Genomic DNA, 24,038 nt, shown 5'->3' on the forward strand with positions numbered 1-24,038 from the left:
GGCCAACTGCCCATAGCTTCCCCAACTCTCGCAGCGACCCTCAACACTATCCCTAAGTTCCCTCCTCTCTTCACATTTTATCAGCCCCAAACTTGGGCAGCTACTCCCTGCTGGAACAAAGGCCACACCTACTGCAACATTTGTAGTCCCCAACTTGGGATAACAGTGTTCAACCATAGCCCACACAGAGCAGAAGACCAAAGAACAAATAGAACCCAAGGAACAAAACACCCATCCAACAAAGACAAACTGAGAAATTGGCACCTAGACCCACAATCATCTCAAACCCAGATACCCAGACACTAGCATAAAAACACAATCAATAAGAGCCACTATAATATGTCACTACAAGATTCCAGCTATCTTACTACAGCAAGCCCTGACTATTCCAACACAGTTGAAGCATAATTAAGAAACCTTAAGACCAACTTTATAAAAAAGAAAGAAGTTCTTAAAGAGGAAGTGAATAAATTCATTAAAGAAAACAGGGAAAGGATAAATGAAAAATTGGAGAAAATTAATAAACTCCTTAAAGAAAGCCAAAACAAAAACAAAAACAAACCAAACATGTGATAAACATAAATGAATCTGGTCAAGGCCTGAAATTGGAAACAAAAGCTATTAAAAAATACAAACTGAAGCAATTTTGGAAATGAAAATCTGGGTAATCAAACAGGACTTACAGTGGCAAGCTTAAACAAAAGAACACAAGACATGGAACAGAGAACTTCAGGCTTTGAAAATATGATAGAAGAAATGGATATATTGGTCAAAGAAAATGCTAAATCTAAAATTTTCTCGAAACATAACATCCAAGATATCTGGAACACTTTGAACAGATGAAACCTAAGAGTAATAGGAATAGAAGGCAAAGAATCTCAACTCAAAGGCCCAGAAAATATTTCTAAAAACAACTGAGAGTCATAAATTTTCCTAACTTAAAAGAAAACGGTCTCAAAGGTGCTCATAGAAAATGAAACAGCAACCATGGAGCCTACAGGAGTCTGCACTAGTTTCTCTGCATATAAGTTATTGTTGTGTAGGTTGGTGTTTTTGTGAGACTCCTATAAGTGTGAGTGGAGGGGTGTCTCTGACTCTTTTACCTGATCTCAGAACCCTTTCCCTCCTACTAGGTTGTTTCATCCAGCATTGGCATGTGGGTTTGTCGCTAGTCTTATTTTAACTTGTTATGTACATTTTTCTGGGAGGCCTGCTCTTTTCTGAAGGGAAATGAAGGAGTAGATCTGGTGGAGAGGGGAACAGTGGAAAGGACTGGGAGGAGTGCAGGGAGGAAAATGGCAGTTGGAATATATTATATGAGAGAAAAATACATTTTTAAAAAAATTTTAAAAAAGAAAGCAATGTGGACACATTGTGGACAGTGGGGGAAGATTGGACCATGGCAAAACTAAATCTGAGCAAGAATTAACAAATCTTATAGCTCTTTTTCCGACAGTTTAGTTTTCATTCCCAAAGGGCTTAAATAACTCTACCCCTGAAATTTTTCATACATGTTTTTCCTTTGCTACTTCCACTCACTGTATACAGCTCCCCATGGCAGACGTCTTATAGCTTGGGCATTTCAATATCTTACCATCTCAAAATACAACACTGGCGTAATCTTCACAGCTTCATGCGATGACCTCTCACAGTCTCTTTACTGGGTTTCTGACTCTGCCAAACATAGATGTGTGCAGCAGTGCTCAACTGAAACAACAGAGGAAGAACCTATGACCTACCTGTACATTTTACATCTGTCTTGTTTCCAGAACCAGTACGACATGAGTTACTCACCACAAATTAGGCTTCTATGTTGGGATGGATGCTACCACACTTGGAAAATATTTACAGAAGGTCCTCTGTGAAGTTGCTTCTTGGGATTAGGAATCAAGTTGCCTATTCCCTCCATAATTTAAAGGCTTAGATGGATGGAGTCTTGCACTTAGGGTACCTTTCTGGGTCTCAAATGCTGAGAAGGGCCTTCTCTTTAATGGTCCTAAACTTCAAAATTCTCTGTCTCTGCTCTACCAAAGGACTACTATTTGAAACTACCTAGTCTGTTTATCTCTTCAAAACAGACTTTTTATTTCTTTCTGCACCACTTGTTTCTTTTACACTGTAGACCTGATTGAATTATCAGTAATAAACACCCAAGAGAAGCAATACTTTGTCCAAGAAATCAGCCTATTATTTTTTAATTCTGCCTTACTCAATTTCTTAGGGAATGGAGAAAATAAGAATGATATGGGGACATAATATTATTCAAATTACCTCTAGCTAAATTTTTAATGGAGTCTATTTCCCACTGAGATCCTATTCCCTGAAGTGCTACTGTGACCATTACTTTCAATACTCATATTCCTGGTCCTACAAGAAGAGCTGATTAAGTTCTATGTGCAACTTTTTATGCCTTTTGCCATCTAAAGTCCTAATATCTTTTTTTAAAGTCCTAATATCTTAAACATTACTCCAAAAGACAACATTCCCACATTCTATCCTCCAACAAAAACACTTTTGGTGTACCAAATTTTGTTCTAACTTGCTTGTTTCTTGCTGTGATTAAATTGTCTAATGAAAAGCATCTCAAGTGATGAACAGGTTTATGTGGCTGATATTGCCAGATCACAACCCACAATTGTAGGTGCTAATGATAGAATCTCACGCTAGGAATTGAAGACAAAAACCACAGGGAAACTTTGTTTACTGGCTTTTTCTCTTGCTTGCTCACTGTCTTGTGCTCAACTGTCTTTCTTATCCATCTTATGCCCACTTGTTTAGGGTATTGTAACCTCAGTGGAAGAGTCTGCACATCAATCATCAATTAACACAGTTTCTCAAAAACACAGTAACCAGCAATTCTGATCTGGGCATAGCCTCAATTTATGTTCCCTCAGATGTTTAACCATATCAACCCCTTAAGCTGAAAAAAAAAACACGCAAATATGAAGATAATAACAACAGGAAAACACAGATATACCAAGAAATAAGGAGAAGTGAGCCTCCAAGATCAAGAAAACTAAATCTGTCTCTCCACGGAAACTTCCCAAACCAACAAAAGCTCAAGAAACTCAAAGCATAATATAGTAAATTTTCTGAAAAATAAAATGGTGAAGTTCCATCATTTTCCAGACAAACAACAATAAATTTAGATGACAAGTAATAGACTCAACAACATAGATGGTACCAATGACCAAACAAGACAAAAAGACTTACCTACAAATATATATCACGAGCCCATAAACACGAACTACAAGATTCTAGTCAAAATTTAACCACGAGAAATCACTGGCCAGTACTCGTCCTGTGCACTCTGGTACTCTCTGGTGCTAATAATAGAAAATGGATTGTGTAAGGATGGCTGTTTTAACAGAATTGGACAGATGCACTTGAAATCTTCTGATGTTTTAACTTTGTAGAAAACAGATTTGGTTACTAAAAGGATCTCATTCTCTTATGACAAGGTAAAGGATATTTGTTATGATCATTTAGGAATCCTTTTGTTTCCTATAACTGATGATTGCTTATAAGTCTACATCAGGCAAGGAATTGAAAACTTGTCTAAACCAAATAAAAAATAACAGATTTTTAAAGAAACAGTGGTGTATGATTTGTATTATACACCTAAAGCAACTTGTTTTGTCTAATTGCTTTTTGAGTCACAAGAACTTAAAGAAAAAAGTTTATCCTCACATTTTGTGTATGTTTGTGTGTGAGAGAGAATGTGTTCCATATGTATAAAAGTGACATACAAGAAAAAAGGGGGTCAGATATCTTGGATCTGGAGAAGCAGGTGGTTATGTGCCTCCCCGACTTGGATACTGAGATAAACTCAGGTCATCCCAAAGAAGAATACGTTGTTCTTAGAACTTTTGATCTAATAAACTAAAAGTTTTTTACAGATTAACAACAACAACAACAACAAAACCTAAATAAACAAAGAAGTAAATAAATGATCCATGGTGCATCAATATTAAGATGTTGTATATGGTAAATCTGTAGCATGAATTGAATACAATCCCAAGAAAATTCCCAAGAATTTATAACAGGATACCCAATTCCAAAGCTACATACAAAGCAGAAACACTCAGAGTGTTCAATAGGATCATAAAAAAAATACATATATTGACACAATCTGACTTCTATATTTACCGCAAAACTAAAACAATCCAGAATATGTACAACACCTGTGAAAGGATAAAGGAAAAAGAATAAGCCAAGAACAAAATCAGGAAAATATAGTCAACTTTTAATCAAAGGACCAAAAACTGAGCTCTGGAAAGTGTGATCTTGATGAATGTTACCAAACTTTCTATAATTCTATATATATAAATTAATGCAAACTTCATAATTCCCACAAAATTAACTAAAGTGACCCTTAAACAGTTATGTTTCTGACCTTCCAGCTCCTGAGTGAGGTAACCCAGACTCAGAAAGAAAAACATGGTATATACTCATTCATAAGTGAATACTAGATGTAAAGGAAAGGACAATCAGACTACAACCCACAGCTCCAGAGAAGCTAGGAAATAAGGAGGGATGTGCAGATCATCTTTGGGAAGGGGAAACAGAGGGGATCTCCATGAGTAAACTGGGGATGAGGAAGGGCAATAAAGGGGAGGTGATGGGGGATGAGAACATGGGGAAACTGTATGGTTGAGCTGGGGGAGGGATGGAGAGGGAGAGCAATGAGAGATATCTTGATAGAGGGAGACATTATGGGGCAAGGAAGAAATCTGGTACTAGAGAAATTCCCAGGAATCCACAAGGACAATCACAGATTAGACTACTAGCAATAGTGGTGAGGAGTCTGAATTGGCCTACCCTGATAATCAGATTGGTGAACACCCTAAATGCCATCATAGAGCCTTCATCCATTAACTGATGGAAGCAGATGCAGAGATCTACAACCAAGTACCAGGCTGAGTTCTAGGAGTCTAGTCAAAGAGAGAAGAGGGAGTCTATAAACAAGGGGGTCAAAATCACGAGGTGGGGAATCTACAGAGAAAACTGAACAAAGCTCATAAGAACTCGGAAACTTTAGATGAACAGCCGTGGAACCTGAGTGGGACCAGACTAGACCCTCTGCATACAGGGGACAGTTGTATAGCTGGGTCTGTTTGTGGGGCCCCTGGCAGTGTGATCAGGATCTATCCTTGGTGCATGTGCTGGCTTTCTAGATCCTATAACCTATGGTCTGACACCTTGCTCAGCCTTGATGCAGGGGAGGACTTGATCCTGCTTCAACTGAATGTACAAGACTTTGTTGTCCCCCCATGGGAGAACTTATCTTTTTGGAGGAGAGGATGAGGGGTGGGTCAGGGGTGTGGTTGGGCAGGGGAGAAGGGAGTGGGAGGACAGGTGAGAGGGGGATCTATGGTTGGTATGTAAAATGAATAAAAAAAATTAATAAAAAAAACAACATAGACTTCACAATTTCCACAAAATTAACTCAAAGTAACTCTTAAAAAATTATGTTTTTGACCCTGCCACTAATGATCTTTCTCCCAAACAGAGAGGCCAATATTGTGGAATATTATTTTAATGTGTTACATTTGTTTATGCTGTGGAGCATTTGTTTAGTGATGCAAAAATGATACATTGCATTCTTTTATGTTGCATTTGTTTAACTTGTGTGAAGCTATGTTACTTTGCCTGTCTAAATTATCTGATGGTCTAAAAAAGATCTGAATGTCCAATAGCTAGGCAAGAAAAAGTATAGGCAGGTTTGGCAGGCAGAGAGAGTAAATAGCAAGAGAGAAAAAGAGCAAGATCTGGGAGCAAGAAAAGAAGTTGGCAGCTACCCGGCCACACAGCCAGCCATGGAATAAGAGTGAAAGTAAGATGTAAGAGAAGGAAAAAGCCCAGAGGCAAAAGGTAGATGGGATGATTTAAGTGAAGAGAAGCTGGCTAGAAACAGGCCTGGATAAGGCCAGGCACTCATAAGTAATAATAAGCCTCTCTGTTTGATTTATGTGGAAGTTGGGTGGTGAACGCTCAAAAGGACCAAAACAGCAAAGAATAAAAACAACTGACAGGCCCCATTCCATAGAGCTCTCTTGGTAAAGGGAGGTAATCTTCTTCTATAGAAAATTCTGTGAAGAAAAGGGGTGGAGGGAGGTGACCCTGGCCCGCCACCCAAGGCACAACATGCCAGCAGACCAGTAATGCCATGACTATGTGGCAATACATAGATTAATAAAAATGGGTTAATTTAAGATTAAAGAGCTAGCTGGGAAGAAGCCTGAGCCATAGACAAAACAGTTTGTAATTAATATTAAACCTCTGAGTGATTATTTTATGAAACAGCTGCTTCCCTGGGCAGGACCAGGCAGGACTGAGAAACTTAAGTCTACAATTGGTGCCATATGTGTGACATTGATCCACATAGACCAGAAAAAGCTTAAAAATATTCTGAATGTACATAAACGGAGCTACACTGGGCTTCTTAGCCTCACAGTCTCTTGCTATCAGCAGCACAGAGACACATCTCCCGAGAGCTGCCTGCAAGATAGAGTCAATCACCATGAGCTAAGTGGCATGATGAACATCTGCAGTCTCTCCCATAGGCCATGGTACAGAGAGGCTTCTCCCAGCCACTGCCTGCAGGCTTGAGAGCACAGCTGCAGACTTAAGAACACAGTTCCATGATGCTTAATACTGCTTCTTAGAACTGGGGAGGTAAGCATGACTCATTGGTACCTGCACCATGTTGAAAAGCCTGGCTTTCATCCTAGCTGTGAGGTTTAACAGTTTTAAAACTCCTAGTCAGAGAAGGGTTAAAGATACACAATATAGACAGAGTCAGATAGAAAATACCTCTAAACATGTTATAAGATGTTTAAAAATATACATAGGCTTTAGAGAGAAAAGAAAAAAGGGTAGAGAAAGTCCTTAAAAAAGAAATAGTTATAAAAAAAAAAGAAGCCATATACATATGGCAAATACACAGAGAGTCTGGATTCTGTATATTATTTTGTTGTCTTTGGGATTTTTAACTAGAGAGAGAGAGAGATTTGATTATGGGGACTGCTCAATTAAACCAACATATATATATTTAAAGGTATCTTGACTTCAAAATCTGGGTCTAAGGATATGTTGCTTGGGAAAAGAGGTTCTGCTTTTGTTTCCACAGAAGATGAGAAGCTGGTTAATTCCAGGTTAATATGGGTCTATCAAGGAAGATTCCCTGAGAGGTTTCCAATAGGAAAGATGGGCCAAATGATCCAACATCCAAAACTACTTCAAGCCAACTGGCTGACACGACACAGTATCACAGACTACTATAGCCAAGATTTAACCATAATTTTAAATGTTCTCAGGATTCCCATAAGTGTGCTAGCACCACATCGGCAGGAAGTAGTATGAAAAGCTACACCCAAATTCGCAAAATATTGTTTATGAATGTTTGTTTTTATTTAAAGGATATTGATTATAAATGCAATCTCTTTCTAAAGAAAAAAGGGGGCCAGGTGGTGGTGGCACACGCCTTTAATCCCAGCACTTTGGAGGCAGAGGCAAGTGGCTCTCTATGCGTTCAAGGCCAGCCTGGGCTACAGAGTGAGTTCCAGGAAAGGCACAAAGCTACACAGAGAAACCCTGTCTCGGAAAAGAAAGGGGGAAGGGGGAATACGATATAGAAATGTTAAAAAAAAATCTACCTTGATCCAAAAAACAACTGTTAATATCAAAATACTTTATATTGATATGCATTTGGTTTGTTGACACAAAGCTAACATCAATTTTGTTATACTATATGTATATTTCTACTCTTGTTTAATGATTTATGATTATGCAACTCATTTAAAATAGTAATGTATAATTAAGAAATACAGACTAATAATTAGTCATCTATGATAACCAAACTTATACTCATGTTACTTAAGTTTTCTAGATATACAAAGATATATTTCAGATAGATAGGCAATCTTCAAACACTTCAAAGACCTACAGAATATGGCATTTAAAATATTTTAAGAACTTAGACTTTTCTGGACAGTAAAACACATCTGCTCCTGGCAGCACCAATTTAATTCAAAAAGGAAGATGGGCATTGAAGACACTCCATATGCAGTTTATCTTCTTCTTGGCAAAACTGGCTATTTGGGCAAGAAATGGCCCTTGCATGGAACGCTTGATAGTACATTATATAAACTAGACATGCAGGACCCATAGGAAAGTGACCAATGAACTTTGCCAAATCAAGGAGAGATAGTCCTTCAGGTTCCTGCTTTACAGAAGAAACTGCCAGACATTCTGCAGTACACAAAAGAAAGCAACTGATGAACTTTGCCATTAGGCAGAGCAGTCCTTTAAATTTTCCACTGCATTGAAAAATATGCCAGAGACTCTAGGCCTGTAGATTGAAGATGGATGCCCCAACATTGCTGAGGGACTTTGGATGACTGTCTAGGCAGCCAGATGTCTCTGTCATTTCTAGATTTTTGGAAAATGTTTACAATGCACTTCCTGTTTACTTATATAATATTACATCCTTTTGAGTTCTTTGATGGACTTGAAAACTAAATAGTTATAGTTTTCCTCAGTTATATTAGAAAGTAAATTAGATACAAAACTTTAGACTCACCAAGATAAGATAGATACTTTCTCTAATTTTGTCAATGCAAATGGATTAGATATTGTTACTGTAATTCTTACTTAATAACTGTTTTTATTTTATTATAGTAATGCTAAAACCTTCCTTTTTAATTAGACAAAAAAGAGGAGATGCTGTGGGATAATGTCCTTTATCACTGTAAAGATCTGTCACTTGAATTGAATTAATAAAATGCTAATATGACTTTGTATCAATTCTTAAGTGTAGCTCTCCTTCACAAGACCACATGTTTCCAAAGTCCTTTCTTTCTACTAATATCTGTGTGAAATCCATGAAAAACATCTCTTATTAGCCAGTTGTGGTCACATGAGGCAGAGGCAGGTGGATTTCTTCAAGTTCCAGGCCTAGCCTATCTACTATATAGTGAGTTCCAGGCCAGACATGGTTAGACAGTGAGACTGTGATTCAAAACAAACTCACTTCAAAAATCTCTACTTAATAAATTTTAGGGCTGAGAAAATGTCTTAACAAATCAAGTACTCACCTTGCAACTATCCCTTTACTTCTGCACTATAAAGCCAGTTGCAACTGTTCAGTCCTATAATCCAGTGCTTTTAAGGCAAAATAAAAGGCAGAGAGAAGAAATCCTACAAGCCTATTTTCACATGACAGTATACTAGCGACCCTTTCTCAAACATGCTGAGGGAAAAGGACCAACACCTAAAGTTTTACTCTAACTTTTACACCCATATGATAATACACATGCACACCATTCCATATGTAAATGAGAAAACATATACAAACAGTCTAAGTAAATAAATAATACTATTCCAAGTTGATATGGCACACATCTTTTATTCCAATACTTGAGAGGCAAAGGCAGGTAGAATTCTGGGAGTTTAAGGCTAACCTTGTCTACATTCTGAGTTCAAGGACAGGTAGAAATACATAGAGACCCCATCTCAAAATAAAATTCCAATTCTGATCTGTATTAACTCATCCTGAATTCCTTTTCCAAAGTCACTGAAAGATCCCAACTTAACCTCAGCAGAGGTCTCTACAAACATCTAGCATGGGACTGTTTCTCTAATTCTTTCATTTTTCCACAGAACTGCTATTTTTGTCTGAACATTTTCAAATCTCACTAATAGTTTTAGAAGAGCCAACATGAGCCAGAAATGGGACTACTAGCCTGTAATAGTAACACAATAGAGACAGAGGCAGGTAGACTACTGTCAGTTTGAGGAAGGCTTGTGCTACACACACACACACACACACACACACACACACACACACACACACTTTCATAAGTATAGTTGAATATAATTTTGCTTTGTTGTTTGAGACAGGACCTCATTAGAAATCTCCAGCTGGCCTGGAACTCACAATGCATAGTCCAATGGATAATATATATCTACCCTTCCAAGTCCTCTAACTATCCTCAAGGACAGACTAAAATCCAGAATTGTATTTTATTCTTAGTTCAAATAGTCTGTTTTCACCCTCATGATCCAGGTAAATACTCTGTTAAAAAAATTTAAATATAAGTATAAAGGTATATATTCTGATATTAATATAACTGCATAATCACTAATTTTTACAATTTGCTTACACTTTATCATAAAAATACAACAAAATGTACCTCTAAAAATAGTATCAAGAGCCTAGTAAGGTAAAAATAAAAAACTACTATTAATGTATTATATGTACATGTACTGTATTGCTCTAAGTATGTAATTACCAAACATTAAAATGCACAATGTCCAAGAAGAGATCTTAGATTTTATGAGCAGAATGAGAAGCAAATGTGGTACAGTTATGTTACCACACACCAGAAATAAGTATCACTGCTTTTAATTAACACAGAAATGGAACTCCTCCTCTTGAAAAATATTTAAGTATCTACACAATGACCTATAGAACAGAAGGTAATAACAAAATTGTTATAAGCAATAATTTTAAAACAGCTTGATTCTGAAAACATTGATGATATTTCTATGTCCACATGACCAAGACACATGTATATGAGCACAAATAATAAAAACTAGAAGCAATCTACATGGTTATAAACTGTGGAACTGAATAAAAGTTATGCTGGACTGCATTAAGTCCTGGGATAACAGGCAAATCTATGTATGCTTAATGCTTTAAGAATAGACAGACAAGACCATCTGAGTCAGATCCTTAGACACACATGCAAATTATCCTGACAAATAAATAAAAGGAATAAAAACATATGAGAGCTAAGGAGTTGCCTCAGACAATAAAGGTAATTGCAACCAAGGCTAAAGACCTAGTTTGATCCACAAGACCCATATGTCAGAAGGAAACGAATTCCCTGTATTTGTCATCTGGCTTCTATGAAAGCACTGTGGAGTCTGTGTGTATGTGAACAGTAGAACATTGAACATATGTGTTTACATGAGAGACAAGTGGTGTGCTTTTATTTCTTTCAATCCTCTAATGACAGGACACTTTCTGGTACACTATTGACATTGCTCCTAACTAACTTCTGCTCCACTAATTTACACTTAAACATTCCTACTAATGCTCTTAACTGAAATGGCTCTTCTGAATCTTATTCCTCTCTCAGACTTCCATCAGCCCATTTAAGTTACAAAATTCAACTTGCCTTTTAGCAATCATCATATTAATAAACTCTTAAGCCGGGCAGTGGTGGCGCATGCCTTTAATCCCAGCACTCGGGAGGCAGAGTCAGGCGGATCTCTGTGAGTTCGAGGCCAGCCTGGGCTACCAAGTGAGTCCCAGGAAAGGCGCAAAGCTACACAAGAGAAACCCTGTCTCGAAAAACCAAAAAAAAAAAAAACAAAAAAAAAAACAAAAACTCTTAGACATTTTCACTTCTCACTATTCCTAATCTTTACTTTTTCCTTATATTTTGCATATGTTTTCATATGAAGGTGCACATGTGTGTATGGGGTGCAATGTTTATGAGGGGGCCAGAGGACAACTTGGGGTGTTACTCAAGTGTCATCCTGAGATTTGCCTCAGAAATAAAGATCAAAGTATATGACACCTGGATCAAGTCCTATCCACATCCAAAATTTCCCTGTTTTATACCTTTGCACAAAATCTTCAAATTGGTTAAAAGCCAAACTTAAGAAAGGAAAACACTACTAGGTGCTTTCATTACCAAGTCTTTCAAAGTCTTAGAAAGAGGTTCAAATTATTTGAATAGATTAATACTAAAAGATGAATAAAGTATGAGGGTTTATTTATTTATTTTCTTGTTTGTTTAAATATTTTGTTACTTTATTTGACTTTATTTTCAGACAGAATCTCACTACACAGCCCATGGTTTCTCTAATGTCATGATCCTTGTCTTGCTTTGCTTTTCCTCAACATGACACAAGACAGGAATATTTGGGAGGAGGACCTTCAACTATCAGGTTTTTTTTTTTTTTATTAATGACTTATGAGGGAGGGTCCAGTCCACTGTGGAGCTGTATTATTCCTGGGCAGGTGGTACAATGGTATATAAGAAAGCAAATAGAATTTCTAGATGACTGTTTATTTTCTAAAGAGAGAGAGAAAGAAGGGATGCGGATTAGGATGGGAGCGGAAGATCTGGGAGGAGCTGGGGAAGGGGAAATCATAATGAAAATAGATTGTGTGGAAATTTATTTTCAATTGAAAAAGGAAAGAAAAGAAAAAAGAAAGAAAACTGAATAAGCCAGGAAGAACAAGCCAGTAAGCAGTATTCCTTCAGGGTCTCTATTTCAGTTCCTACCTCTAGGCTTCTTCTGCCTTGAGTTTCTGACTGACTTCCCTGCATGATGGACTGTGAACTGGACCTGGAAGCCAAATACTCTTTCCTCCCCAATCACTAAGTGAACTCAGTGAGTCTAAAATTAGCCCACGAAGTAGAGAAGGGGAATCAAAAAGAGGGAGGGGTATAGAAGAGGAGGAAATAGGGGGTGGTTTTGATCAAGATACATTATTATTCATGTGTGAAATTCTCAGATAATAAAGGGTGGCTAATGTATGGCTAACAAACCTACACCTAAGTGTCTGTGAGTCGATCACACTGAATTTCTCAACTAATCTTGGTCAGTTATGAGCCTAGGTAGAAGAAAAGCAACTGTAACATGATATAATACCACCCTAGCACCTATAAAGTAAATGAATGCTTCTGAAACCAGAAAACAGCTTTTCCAGCAAGGAGCACATGTTCTCAGCAGCCTAAAAGAACATAGACTGGGACTGCAGGAAACTTCATTCCTTACTTGATATTTGTCTGGACATTCCTGGTACATTGTTACTGTTATACAAAAGTAATAGTAACTTCACTAAACATAAACACATGTTTCCATACTTCCGTAGAATTGAAAATGTATCCTGCATTTAAGTAATCTAAACTCAAAAATCCTAACTTCCAAATAAAGAATAGGAAATGTCCATCTCAATGATTATCTACTTGTAAGCAACATTTGTTAGCAGACTGCACATTTGGTGCAATACACAATCATTAATTTAGACATACATTAGGGGGAAAAACAACTGGAAAATAAATTAAATTTTATTGGGCACATACCTGTAATCTCAGCTCTTGGAAGGTAGCAGTATTACCAAGTGTGAGAACAGTCTGGTCTATATAGATGAACTCCAGAGAAGCTACCCAGCAAAACTAGCTGAAATATATTGATTAATTCATTAATTAAAAATTTATAAACAGGGTAAATATAATTTAACTAAGACATATATTAGCCTTTGTGACAAAAAGAAAGACAATTCCATACATGCAGTCTCAATATTATCCACAAGAAAAGCTTGAGTCTTTATTCAAAGATATCATATATGAAACAAAAATGCTTTAAAAACTCAGAAATGAAGTCATCTAACAGCACAATTATCCCACAGTGGGAAAACCCACAGATGAACAAAAAACTAATACAAAAGATTTATGAAGCAAAGGGCTTGATCTATTACTGAAACCATAACAAAGAAAAAGTATTTCCAAACATCGAAGTATTTCTAAGGAAGGGAGCAGCTCTGGAGTAGAGCAACTGCCTACCATGAGCTCTGCCTGGCTTTCACTCCCAAAACAAAATTATCTAGAATAATGGAAAATCTAAAATATGTAAAGAAATGATAATTGAAAAAGCAAATAAGCTTTTTAAAAGGAAAGCTGAGTAGAAATGATGATTTTGAACTAATTTGTGTGCACTTGGGCCAAAAAAAAACCAAAAAGCAAATAGAAATCACAGATATCTGAATGAAAAACAAGATTATTCTTCAACTCTGAATCAAAATCTATGCAGTATGAATAAAAGAGCAACATTTCCACATTTTACATGTTATATCATAAGCTGGACCTTGGCTTGTTTATAGATAAATCATCAAGACAAGGCCATCCTCAGGTAAATATGGAATTCAAGGCCACTCTGGCCTACTAAAGACCAGTTTACAAAATAAGTCTGGCCCAAAATTTTGGTCACATAGGTTATTCAACTTTTTCAAAGCACACCCAACACTGGCAGTTAGTGGTCATATAAAAAAGATCTCAGCCAGGTGTGGTTGCATGCGTTTTAATCTCAGCGATCTGCAGTCAGAAGCAAGCAGAACTCTGAACTTGAAGCCAGTCTGCTCGACTCAGCAACTACAAGGCCCACCAGAAATACATATTGAGACTCTTTCAAAGAACCTAAAACAAAGGTCAGGTGTGCTGGTGTAAGCCTTCATTCCCAGCACTTGGGAATGAGAGACAGGAGGACCTGCCTGTGAGTTCAAGGCCAGTCTTGTCTACATGGCAATTTCCAGGACAGCCAGGGCTACATAGAAAGAATGTGTCAAATAACCAAGCCAAATCAAAACACGGTGTCTTTTCATTACTTTGAGATATTAAAGTTTTTTATTACTTAACGCTCAAGAGTCTTTAAAATTTGAGCATCTCCAACACTCATGGCCTTTTATGTTACTGATAAAGATTCAAAATGATTCCTCTAAACCACTAATATTAAATGAAAAAATATTTTATGCATCCTCCCCTCATAGTAACCAAAGTATTGCAAGTATCACACTTTGCAAATATTTCTACTTTGGCTACCAGAACAGACTCATTCTATGAGGTCAGAACTTTTCAGAACATGCTGTTATATCACACAAATAAAGAATAACAAATGGAACAAAAAATTCAATCCTGTGTAAATTTATTCACCATACATGCATTAAGTGTTTTTAAAAATGCTAATACTATTTTTGAAAGTTTCTTTGTGGGTGTATGATTTTGTGCACGTGTATGTGTTTGTGCATTTGTATGTATGGTATGTGTATATTTATGTTTGTGTGAGGATTTATATATGTGTGTATTTGTGTTTGTGTGTGTTTGAGTGTATATGTTCATTTGTGTCTGTGCTGTGTGTTTATGTGTGTGATGTGTGTGCATTTGTGTGTATGTTGTGTATGTGTGTACATGAAAGAGAGAGAAGTGTGTCCAATTGTGTGTCTGATGTGTGAGTACAGGCACATGCTATATATTTCATGTGTACTGGCCAATGGACAACTATCCTTATAGGACTTGGTTATTTTCTATCATTTGTAGCATGAATCTTAAAAGTTCTTATTAATAAAAACAAACCAAGAGCCAAGTATTGGGGTAAACGCTGAATGATCAGAGAAACAGAACAAGACACAGCTACCTCATCTCGCCAATTCCTCAGCTGATCCTGTTTCCTCAGACTGGAAGCCTCTGTGTCCTCATCCAAATAGATCTCAGCTGAACTGCTGCTCAAAAGTCTAAAAGCTTAACCTGCCATAGTTCCTGGTCCTCACACCTTATATACCTTTCTGCTTTCTGCCATCACTTCCTGGAATTAAAGGGTCACTTCCTGGAATTAAAGGCTTGAGTCACCATGCCTGGCTGTTTCCAGTGTGGTTTTAACTCACAGAGATCCAGATGGATCTCTGCCTCCCAAGTATAGGATTAAAGGTGTGAGTGCCACCATATTCTGGCCTCTCTGTCTATCTAGTGGCTGTTCTGTTCTCTGACCCCAGATAAGTTTATCAGGAGGCACAATATATTGGGGAACACAATATTACCACAACCATTGGTTCCCAGGAACTAGCTTACTGTGCTTGTACAGCAACATGCTTTGACAAATACATATAAATAAACTTTATAAAATAATTGCTGACTCCTAATGTCACTGTAAATATACTGACTTGTGTGATTGTTCTTCTTTCTTTCTTTTTTTATTTTTTTATTTTTTATTTATTTATTTTTTTTTTTTTTGCTTTGTAAGACAGGGTTACTTATGTAGCTTTGGAGACTATCCTGGAACTCACTCTGTAGACCAGGCTGACATTGAACTCACAGAGATCCTCTTGCCTCTGCCTCCGGAGTGCTGGGATTAAAGGTGTGAACCACCACACCCAGCAGTGATTTCTTTTCAAACATACAAGTATTAACACAAGTTCATTACTAAACCATCTTAGGTCAACTTCATGAGTCGGGAGGTTTTAGTGTATAAACTAATTTCCTCTAAATCAACAGTGGCTACATTTAGACAAACTTGCTATATTCACTGATCTATATAGTCACTAACACCAGTTTGAAACTTTTCTAGTGCTAGATATTAGCTAGATGCCTTTGCCACAGGACAAAGTTAGCAATGTAAGATGCAAACAATTTATATTATCATCCATTGGTATAGGCAAGTGACAGAAAAGTCCTTAAACTTTAAAAAATTCTGAATGCATGCCAGGCAGCGGTGGCACACGCTTTTAATCCCAGCAATCGGGAGGCAGAGGCTGGTGGATCTCTGTGAGTTTGAGGCCAGCCTCGGCTACGGAGTGAGTTCCAGGAAAGGCACAAAGCTACACAGAGAAAGCCTGTCTCGAAGAAAAAAAAAAAACAGAAAAATCAATTAAAGAAATAAATAAATAAAATAAAAAATTCTGAATGCATGCCTGATGGTAGTGGCACACGCTTTTAATCCCAGCACTTGGGAGGTAGAGCCAGGCGGATCTCTCTGAGTTTGAGGCCATCCTGGTCTACAGAGCAAGATCCAGGACAGGCACCAAAACTACACAGAGAAACCCTGTCTCGAAAACAAACAAACAAACAATTCTGAATACACATACTAGGAAATAATCCCTGTAGTGTGAAGATCCACATGATGCCAAGTTGAGAGTTCCTCCTTCTGTGAAACCCCCTAGAGCTGTGGATTACAAATTACTGCATTAAATCATTTCTATTTAAAATTCCACTTTCTAGGCTCCATCTCCATCCACAAGATTCAGAGTAACTCAGGTGTTGTCCAGTAAGCTGTAGTAAGCTCTTCTGATAAGCAGCCAAATTTGGTTACCATTACCCCACATTTGTTTGGTTTTTGTGTTTTAATCTTTCATATCAATGCCCACAAATGAATGGCACAATGGACATGAACACATGTCCTCGGTCTCTGCGGCCTCTGCTGTATAGCTCTCTTTGGCTAAAGCACTTTCCCCTCTAATTCTACAAGAAGCAGTGAACCTAGCTCTTCAGATCTGACTCGAACTTTTAACTAGTCAGAGAAATACATAGCATATATCCCCAGCACTCAGAAGCTGGGGTAAAAAACTGCCATGAATTGGTGGCCAGCCTGCACTAGACAACAAAACAACAAAATACCATTTGGGATAGTAAGAGCAGGTCTAAGAATTTCAAGTCACTGAAAAACTCTTAAACCTCAGAATGGCATGAGCTGAGCAACACTTTAACTCCATCACTCTGGTTCCTGTGTGGGAAATAACTTTTATAAACTTGAATAGCCAATATGGAAATCAAAATGGCAGTTCCTCAGAAAATTGGGAATAGATCTACATCAAGAAGCTGCTATACCACTCTTGGGCACATACCCAAAGGATGCTCCATCCTACCACAAGGACACTGCTCAGCTATGTTCATAGCAGCTATATTCTTTGTGTGTGTGTGTGTGTGTGTGTGTGTGTGTGTGTGTGTGTGTGTGTGTGTGTCTGCCTGTCTGTCCTGGAACTCATTCTGTAGCCCAGGCTGGCCTTGAACTCACAGAGATCCGTCTGCCTCTTCCTCCCGAATGCTGGGATTAAAGGCTATATTCTTAATAGTCAGAAATGAGAAACAATCTAGATGTCCCTTAAGTAAAGAATGGATAAAGAAAATGTGGTACATTTACACAATGGAATATTATTCAGTTAAAATAAAGACATCATAAAACTTGCAGACAAATGGATAGAACTATAAAAAAAATCCTAAACGAGGTAACCAAGATCCAAAAAGACAAACATGGTATGAACTTATGTATAAGTGGATATTAGCTGTAAAGTAAAGGATAATCATGCTACAATCCACAGACCTAGAGAGGTTACTTAACAAGGAGGGCTCAAGTGGGGACATATAGATCTCCCCTGAAAGAAGAAATAGAATAGATTTTCTGGATAGACTAGAGATGTGTGGAGATCAAAGTAGAGATAGCAGTCTGGGTGGAGGGATACAAGGAGAGAGTATAAGGGAGAGACTACTGGAATGGGGGGAGGTATTTGGGAGTTGGTATGGAAACCTAATGTAGCTTCTGTTATATAACCTTCATTGGCTGAACCACTTTCCTTTCTAACTCTAAGAGAAGCCGTAAACCTTCTTACTCTTTGGATCGTCATTAGATTCTATGAAAATGACCCTAGAGAGGACTCCTTGGAATGGGGGATAAAGAGTCTGAACAAAATTATCTAATTAAACAAGGCTTTCAGTATTGAGACTGGGATACCAACCCAGACACAAAATCTTCTACCTATAATTAGTCTTACTTGCAAGAGGCTGGGTTATTGGTGGCTCAATACTTGCGAGAGTGGACAACCAATGACTGGTCTAACTTTAGGCCCATTCCATGAGGAGGAGCCCATGCCAAACACTGATTGGATGTCTAAGAACCTGAAGGTCAATAGCCCAGAGACCTAGAATAGAACCAAAAAACGACCAGAAAAAAAAAAGTCAATGAAAGGATTCCTAATAATATTCTGCTATACTCATAGAATGGTAGCTAGCCCAATTGTGTTCAGACAAGCTTAATCCAGAAACTGATGGGAGCAGATGCAAAGACCCTCAGCCAAACATTAGGAGGACCTCAGGAATGCCTGCAGATAAGGGGGAAGAATTGTAGCAGCCAAAGAGATTAAAGACTTCAGGAGAACACAGCCCAGAGAATTGGACAACCTAAGGTTATAGGTGCTCACACAGACAGAAGCAGCAATCATGAACCTTGTAAGTGTCTATGCTAAGTCCTTTACAGATACATTATAATAACATACTGTGGTATTTTTATAGAACTCCTAAAAGTGGGTTGCCTTATCCAGCCTTGATATGATCATTTATGCCTAGTCTTATTGTAATTTGTTATACCATGTGTATAAGCTGGTTTTATGTGTCTACTTGACACCAAATTAGAGACATTAGAGAGGAGGAAAAGTATGCTGAGGAAATCCTCCCATGAGATCCATCAGTGAGGCATTTTCTCACTTATTAAATGATGGAGGAAGGTCCAGCCCATTGAGAGTGGTGCTATCCTAGGTTCTATAAAAAGGGAAGCTGAGCAAGGCATTTGAAGTAAGCCAGTAAGCAGCACTCCTCCTCCATGGCATTTGTATCAGCTCCTGCCTCCAGGATCCTGCCCTGTTTGTGTTTCTGTCCTGACTTCCTTTAAGAGTAAATATCGATTTGGAAGTGCAATCCAAATGAATCCTTTTCTCCCCATCTTGCTTTTTGGTCATGGTGTTTCATCACAACAATAGAAACCCTAACTAAGACCACATGTCTAGTTGATATCTATGAGAGAGGTCCTCTTTCTAAGGGAAATGGAAGAAGAAGGGGGTTGAGTACAAGATGGAGGACTAAGAGGAGTTGGAGTGAGGAGACACCGAAGTTGGGATGAAAGAAGAACAAATAAAAAATAAAAGAAAGAGATGAATGCAGACAAGTGAGGGAAGAGTGGACCAAGGCAAGATTACAACTCAGCAGGGCAAATGCCAATCCTTTGGCTCTGTCTCAGACACATGGGGCTTCATTTTCAAGGGGCACAGATAGTTCTATGACTGCAACTTCTCATGTATCTCTCTCTTTTGCTACATCCAATCCCTATATGCAGCTCTCCATGGCATATGTCTCATAGCTTGAGTATCTCAAGATCCTGTGGCCTCAAATTCAACGATCTTCATCTTCACTGCTAAATACAATGAAATCTCATACTTTTCTCACTGAGGCTTTGACTCTGTCAAACACAGTGGGAAGAATAGTGATGAAATGACCACAGAAAAAGAATCCATGACCTTTAATTTTAAATTTTGCATCTTTCTTGTTTCCAGAATCAGTACAACATAAATGATCCCGCCAAGTTTTGATGGACCCTACCAAGCTTGGACCACAGTTGCTGCAGGTTCTGTATGAAGTTGCTTCCTGGGACTAAGACTCATCTTGCTTACTTCTTCCATAAATTAAATGCTTAGCCAGATGGAGTCTTAGTCTTGGGGCACCTTCCTAGTCTTCTAATGCAGAGTAAAGGCCTTCTAAGTAATGATGCTAAACTCCTTGAAATTTCCTGCCTCTTTTTAGCCACTTAACAGCCATACAAAACTACCTACTGCTGGTTTTCTCTACAAAACAAAGACATTTCATTTCTTCCTAAGCCCATTTTTTTTCACTGTAGACCTGAATGAGTCATCGGTAATAACCGTCCAATAGAAGCAATATTTTGTCTGAGAAATCAGCCCATTACTTTTTAACTCTACCTTACTCTCTTTCTTGGGGCATGGAGAGAATAAGAAAAATTTGGGACCAAACTATCACACAAATGACTTCTAGGTAAATTTTCATGGAGTCTTACAAGTGTCTGTGTTTACTTACCAGGCCAAAGTTACGAGATAGGCCACAGGAAGGATACCAGGCTTTGGTTAGAAGGGGTCACAGCAAGATGAGGCTGTGACTGTTTTATTGATAACAATCAGATGTCTTATGCTTTATCAGAAATAGAAAATAATGGCAATTTCCAGGATCAATAGTTGCACTTGCCAGGACAAAAGGAAGTTTGCAAGCTGTACAGGGCACACAACATCAATATCTAAGACCAATTGTCCTGTTAAGCTTCCATGCTTCCTTGACTATTAAAGGATCTTACAGAGAGAAACAAAAAACAGCCTGAATGCTTCACTGCCTGTGGGGTGCACTGATCTCTTAGGAACTGGAAGGCACATTGTGCCCCAGGAGTCATGGACTTTAACCTGATAAACTTATGACACATCTCTCCAGGCAGGTAGGCCAGACAAACTCCATGGTTCCCTGCAGGGCCTATTGCCCACTAAAATCCTATGACCTTGACCTCCACTATCTGCCATTATTCTCAACATTCCAATCTTCCAGGTCCTACAAAAACAGCTGATCGCCAGGCAGTGGTGGTGCATGCCTTAATTGCAGCACTTGGGAGGCAGAGCCAGGCAAATCCCTGTAAGGCCAGCCTGGTCTACAGAGCGAGATCCAGGACAGGCACAAAAACTACACAGAGAAACCCTGTCTTGAAAAACCAAAACAAACAAACAGCTGATTAAACTCTGTGAACAGCTTTCTATGACTTGTGCCATCTAACGTCCTAGTATCTTCAACATTCCTCCAAAAGTCAGCATCCCCACATCCTTTGCAGCAACAAAAACACATTTGAGGTACCATTTTTTCTTCCAACTTCTTCTCTGTTGCTGTCATTAAATCCTCCAACCAAAAGCAACTCAGGTAATGAACAGGTTTATTTGGTTGATACCACTAGGTCACAATCCCTCCTTAGGTGAGCTTGGGATAGAAACTCAAGATATTAATTGAAGGTAAAACCCAAGGAAACATTGTTTACTGGCTTTCTTACTTGGTCACTGTCTCATGCTCAGGTAGCTCTCTTATCCAGCCCAGGCTCACTTGCTTAGAGATGTTGCCAACTCAGTGGAAGAGCCTTTCCACATCAAGCATAGTGAACACAATCTCTCTCAGACATAGAAAGCAGATATTCTGATTTGGCAGGCCCTCAACTGCTGTTCCCTCGGATGACTCCAGGCTATGTCAGGTTGACAGCTGAGGCTAATTAGGACACAAAGACAATAATATACAACAAGGTTTAAAGATTCAAAGCCAATGTATTAACCATACTAATCACTTCAGCAGCAAAACCCCAAACATGAAGACAGCAACAAATGGAAAATACAGATATGCTAGAAAATGGGAAGAGGCAAGCCTCTAAATCAAGAAGAGAAAACTAGTTGGGGGCCCCTCAGCCTTTGGTTCATAGATCCTGTGCTTCCATTCATTTGGTTATTTGTCCCTGTGCTTTATCCAACCCTGGCTTCAACAATTCTCGCTCATATAAACCCTCTTCTTTCTCACTAATTAGACTCCCAGTGCTCCACCAGGGGCCCAGCCGGGGATGTCTGCATCCAGATTCCTCAGACCTTCCTTGGATGGGGTTTATGGCACAACTAACAGGGTGTCTGGCCATCCCATCACCGGAGTAGGTCAGTTCCTGCCGTCTCTCGACCATTGCCAGCAGTCTTTTGTGGGGGTATCTTTGTGGATCTCCGTGGGCCTCCCTAGCTCTCTGCTTCCTCCCCTTCTCATGTGGTCTTCATTTACCATGGTCTCCTATTCGTTGTTCTCCCTCTCTTTTCTTGATCCAGCTAGGATCTCCCAATCTCTTTCCCTCAACCATCGCCCTTCATTGTTCCCACTCATGACCAGGCTGTTCATGTAGATCTCATCCATTTCTCCGTGTCTTTTTTGGGGTCCCGTTTTCCAGGTAGCCTCACTGGTGATGTGAGTAGCAGTCCAGTCATCCTTGTTCCACATCTAGCATCTTCCTATGAGTGAGTACATACCATATTTGTCTTTCTGAGTCTGGGTCACCTCACTCAGGATGGTTTTTTCTAGATCGATCCATTTGTCTGCAAACCGTATGATGTCATTGTTTTTCTCTGCTGAGTAGTATTCCATTGTGTATATGTGCCACAATTTATTTATCCATTCTTCAGTTGAAGGGCATCTAGGTTGTTTCCAGGATTTGGCTATTACAAACAATGCTGATATGAACATAGCTGAGCAAGTGCTCTTGTGGTATGATTGAGCATTTCTTGGGTATATGCCCAAAAGTGGTATAGCTAGATCTTGGGGGAGATTGATTCCCAATTTTCTAAGAAAGCACCATATTGATTTCCAAAGTGGTTGTACAAGCTTGCATTCCCACCAGCAGTGGAGGAGAGTTCCTCTAGTTCCACAACCTCTCCAGCATAAAGTGTCTTCAGTGTTTTTGATCTTAGCCATTCTGACAGGCGTAAGCAGTCATTTGGCTTAATCTGTTTGGGAGGCAGCTGTGTGTTGGTGCCGGGTCCTGGGCTTGTTGCATGAATTGGCTGTTTGAATCCTGGGACCTATGCAGGGACGCTTGGCTCAGTCTGGGAGGGGGGACTGGACCTGGCTGGACTGAGTCTACCAGGTCCTCGGGGGAGACCTTGATCTGGAGGAGGTGGGAATGGGGGGTGGGGTGGGGGGAGGGGGAGGGGGGCGAGAGTGGGAGAACAGGGGAATCTGTGGCTATTATGTTGAACTAAATGATGTTGTAAAATAAATTTACTAAAAAAAAATAAAATAAAATAAACATTTATAAACAACAACAAAAAAAGAGAAAACTAAAACTGTTTATCCACAGAAAGTCCCCAAACCAACAAAAACTCAAGGAACTCATATCCAGAAATCTTCTGAATACAAAATTGGTGAAGGTCCATCATTTTCCAGAAAATAGACAATATAATTAGATTACAATTAATAAAATAAACATCGATGGAACCACTGATAAAACAAGACACAAAGACAATCCTACAAATATATATTATGGTCCCTTAAACAAGAACTACAAAATTCTAATCAAAATCAAATTCCAAGAAATCACTGGCCACCACTCATCCTGTACACCACAGTTCTCTCCTTTGCCAATCATAGAAAATTGGTTGGGAAAGGAGGTTGGCCCGCCAAAATTGGAGAGATTCATTTGAAACCTCTGATGTCTGAACTTTGTAGAAAAGAGTTTTGACTACTAAAAGGATTTCATTCTTTTATGATAAAGAAAAGGATACCTGCTAGGATCACATAGATACCATTTTGTTTTCTATGATTGATGACTGCCTGTAATTCTGCATTGGAGTAAGGAGATGAAACTTATTAAAATAAAATGCAAGATAACAGATTTTTAAAAAGTCAGTGTGCACCAAGAGCAATTTTGTTTTGCTCTAATTGCTTTATAAGTCACAAGCACTTTCAAAAACAAGTTTATTCCTATGTTTTTGTATATGTTTGTGCATGAGAGAGAATATCTTCTATATGTACATAGGTGACACACAAAAAAAGAGGATGGCAGATCCACTAGGTCTAGAATAGTAGATAGTAGATAGTTATGAGCCTCCCAACTTGAGTGTTGGTATTTGAACTCAGGTC

The 24,038-nt window shown here is 38.6% G+C and overlaps 1 protein-coding gene across 4 annotated transcripts in view; it reads right to left on the minus strand.

The window, feature by feature from the left end:
- The window catches only part of LOC114704107 (zinc finger protein 431-like), a 40,611-nt gene that overhangs the window by 8,921 nt on the left and 7,652 nt on the right, over positions 1-24,038 (minus strand). For all 4 annotated transcript variants that reach the window (XR_005090789.1, XR_005090788.1, XR_005090790.1 and 1 more), the window contains exons 2-3: positions 13,110-13,206; positions 1,595-1,707 (exon numbers count right to left, since the gene is read on the minus strand). Coding sequence is in view for 1 of the 4 variants with exons in the window: in XM_037202370.1 (XP_037058265.1) it covers positions 1,595-1,597 (3 nt within the window). In the remaining 3 variants the exon portion in view is untranslated. The remainder of the gene's footprint in view (positions 1-1,594; positions 1,708-13,109; positions 13,207-24,038) is intronic.

The sequence above is a fragment of the Peromyscus leucopus genome, chromosome 2 (genome assembly GCF_004664715.2).
Source record: "Peromyscus leucopus breed LL Stock chromosome 2, UCI_PerLeu_2.1, whole genome shotgun sequence".
NCBI classification, from domain to species: domain Eukaryota; kingdom Metazoa; phylum Chordata; class Mammalia; order Rodentia; family Cricetidae; genus Peromyscus; species Peromyscus leucopus.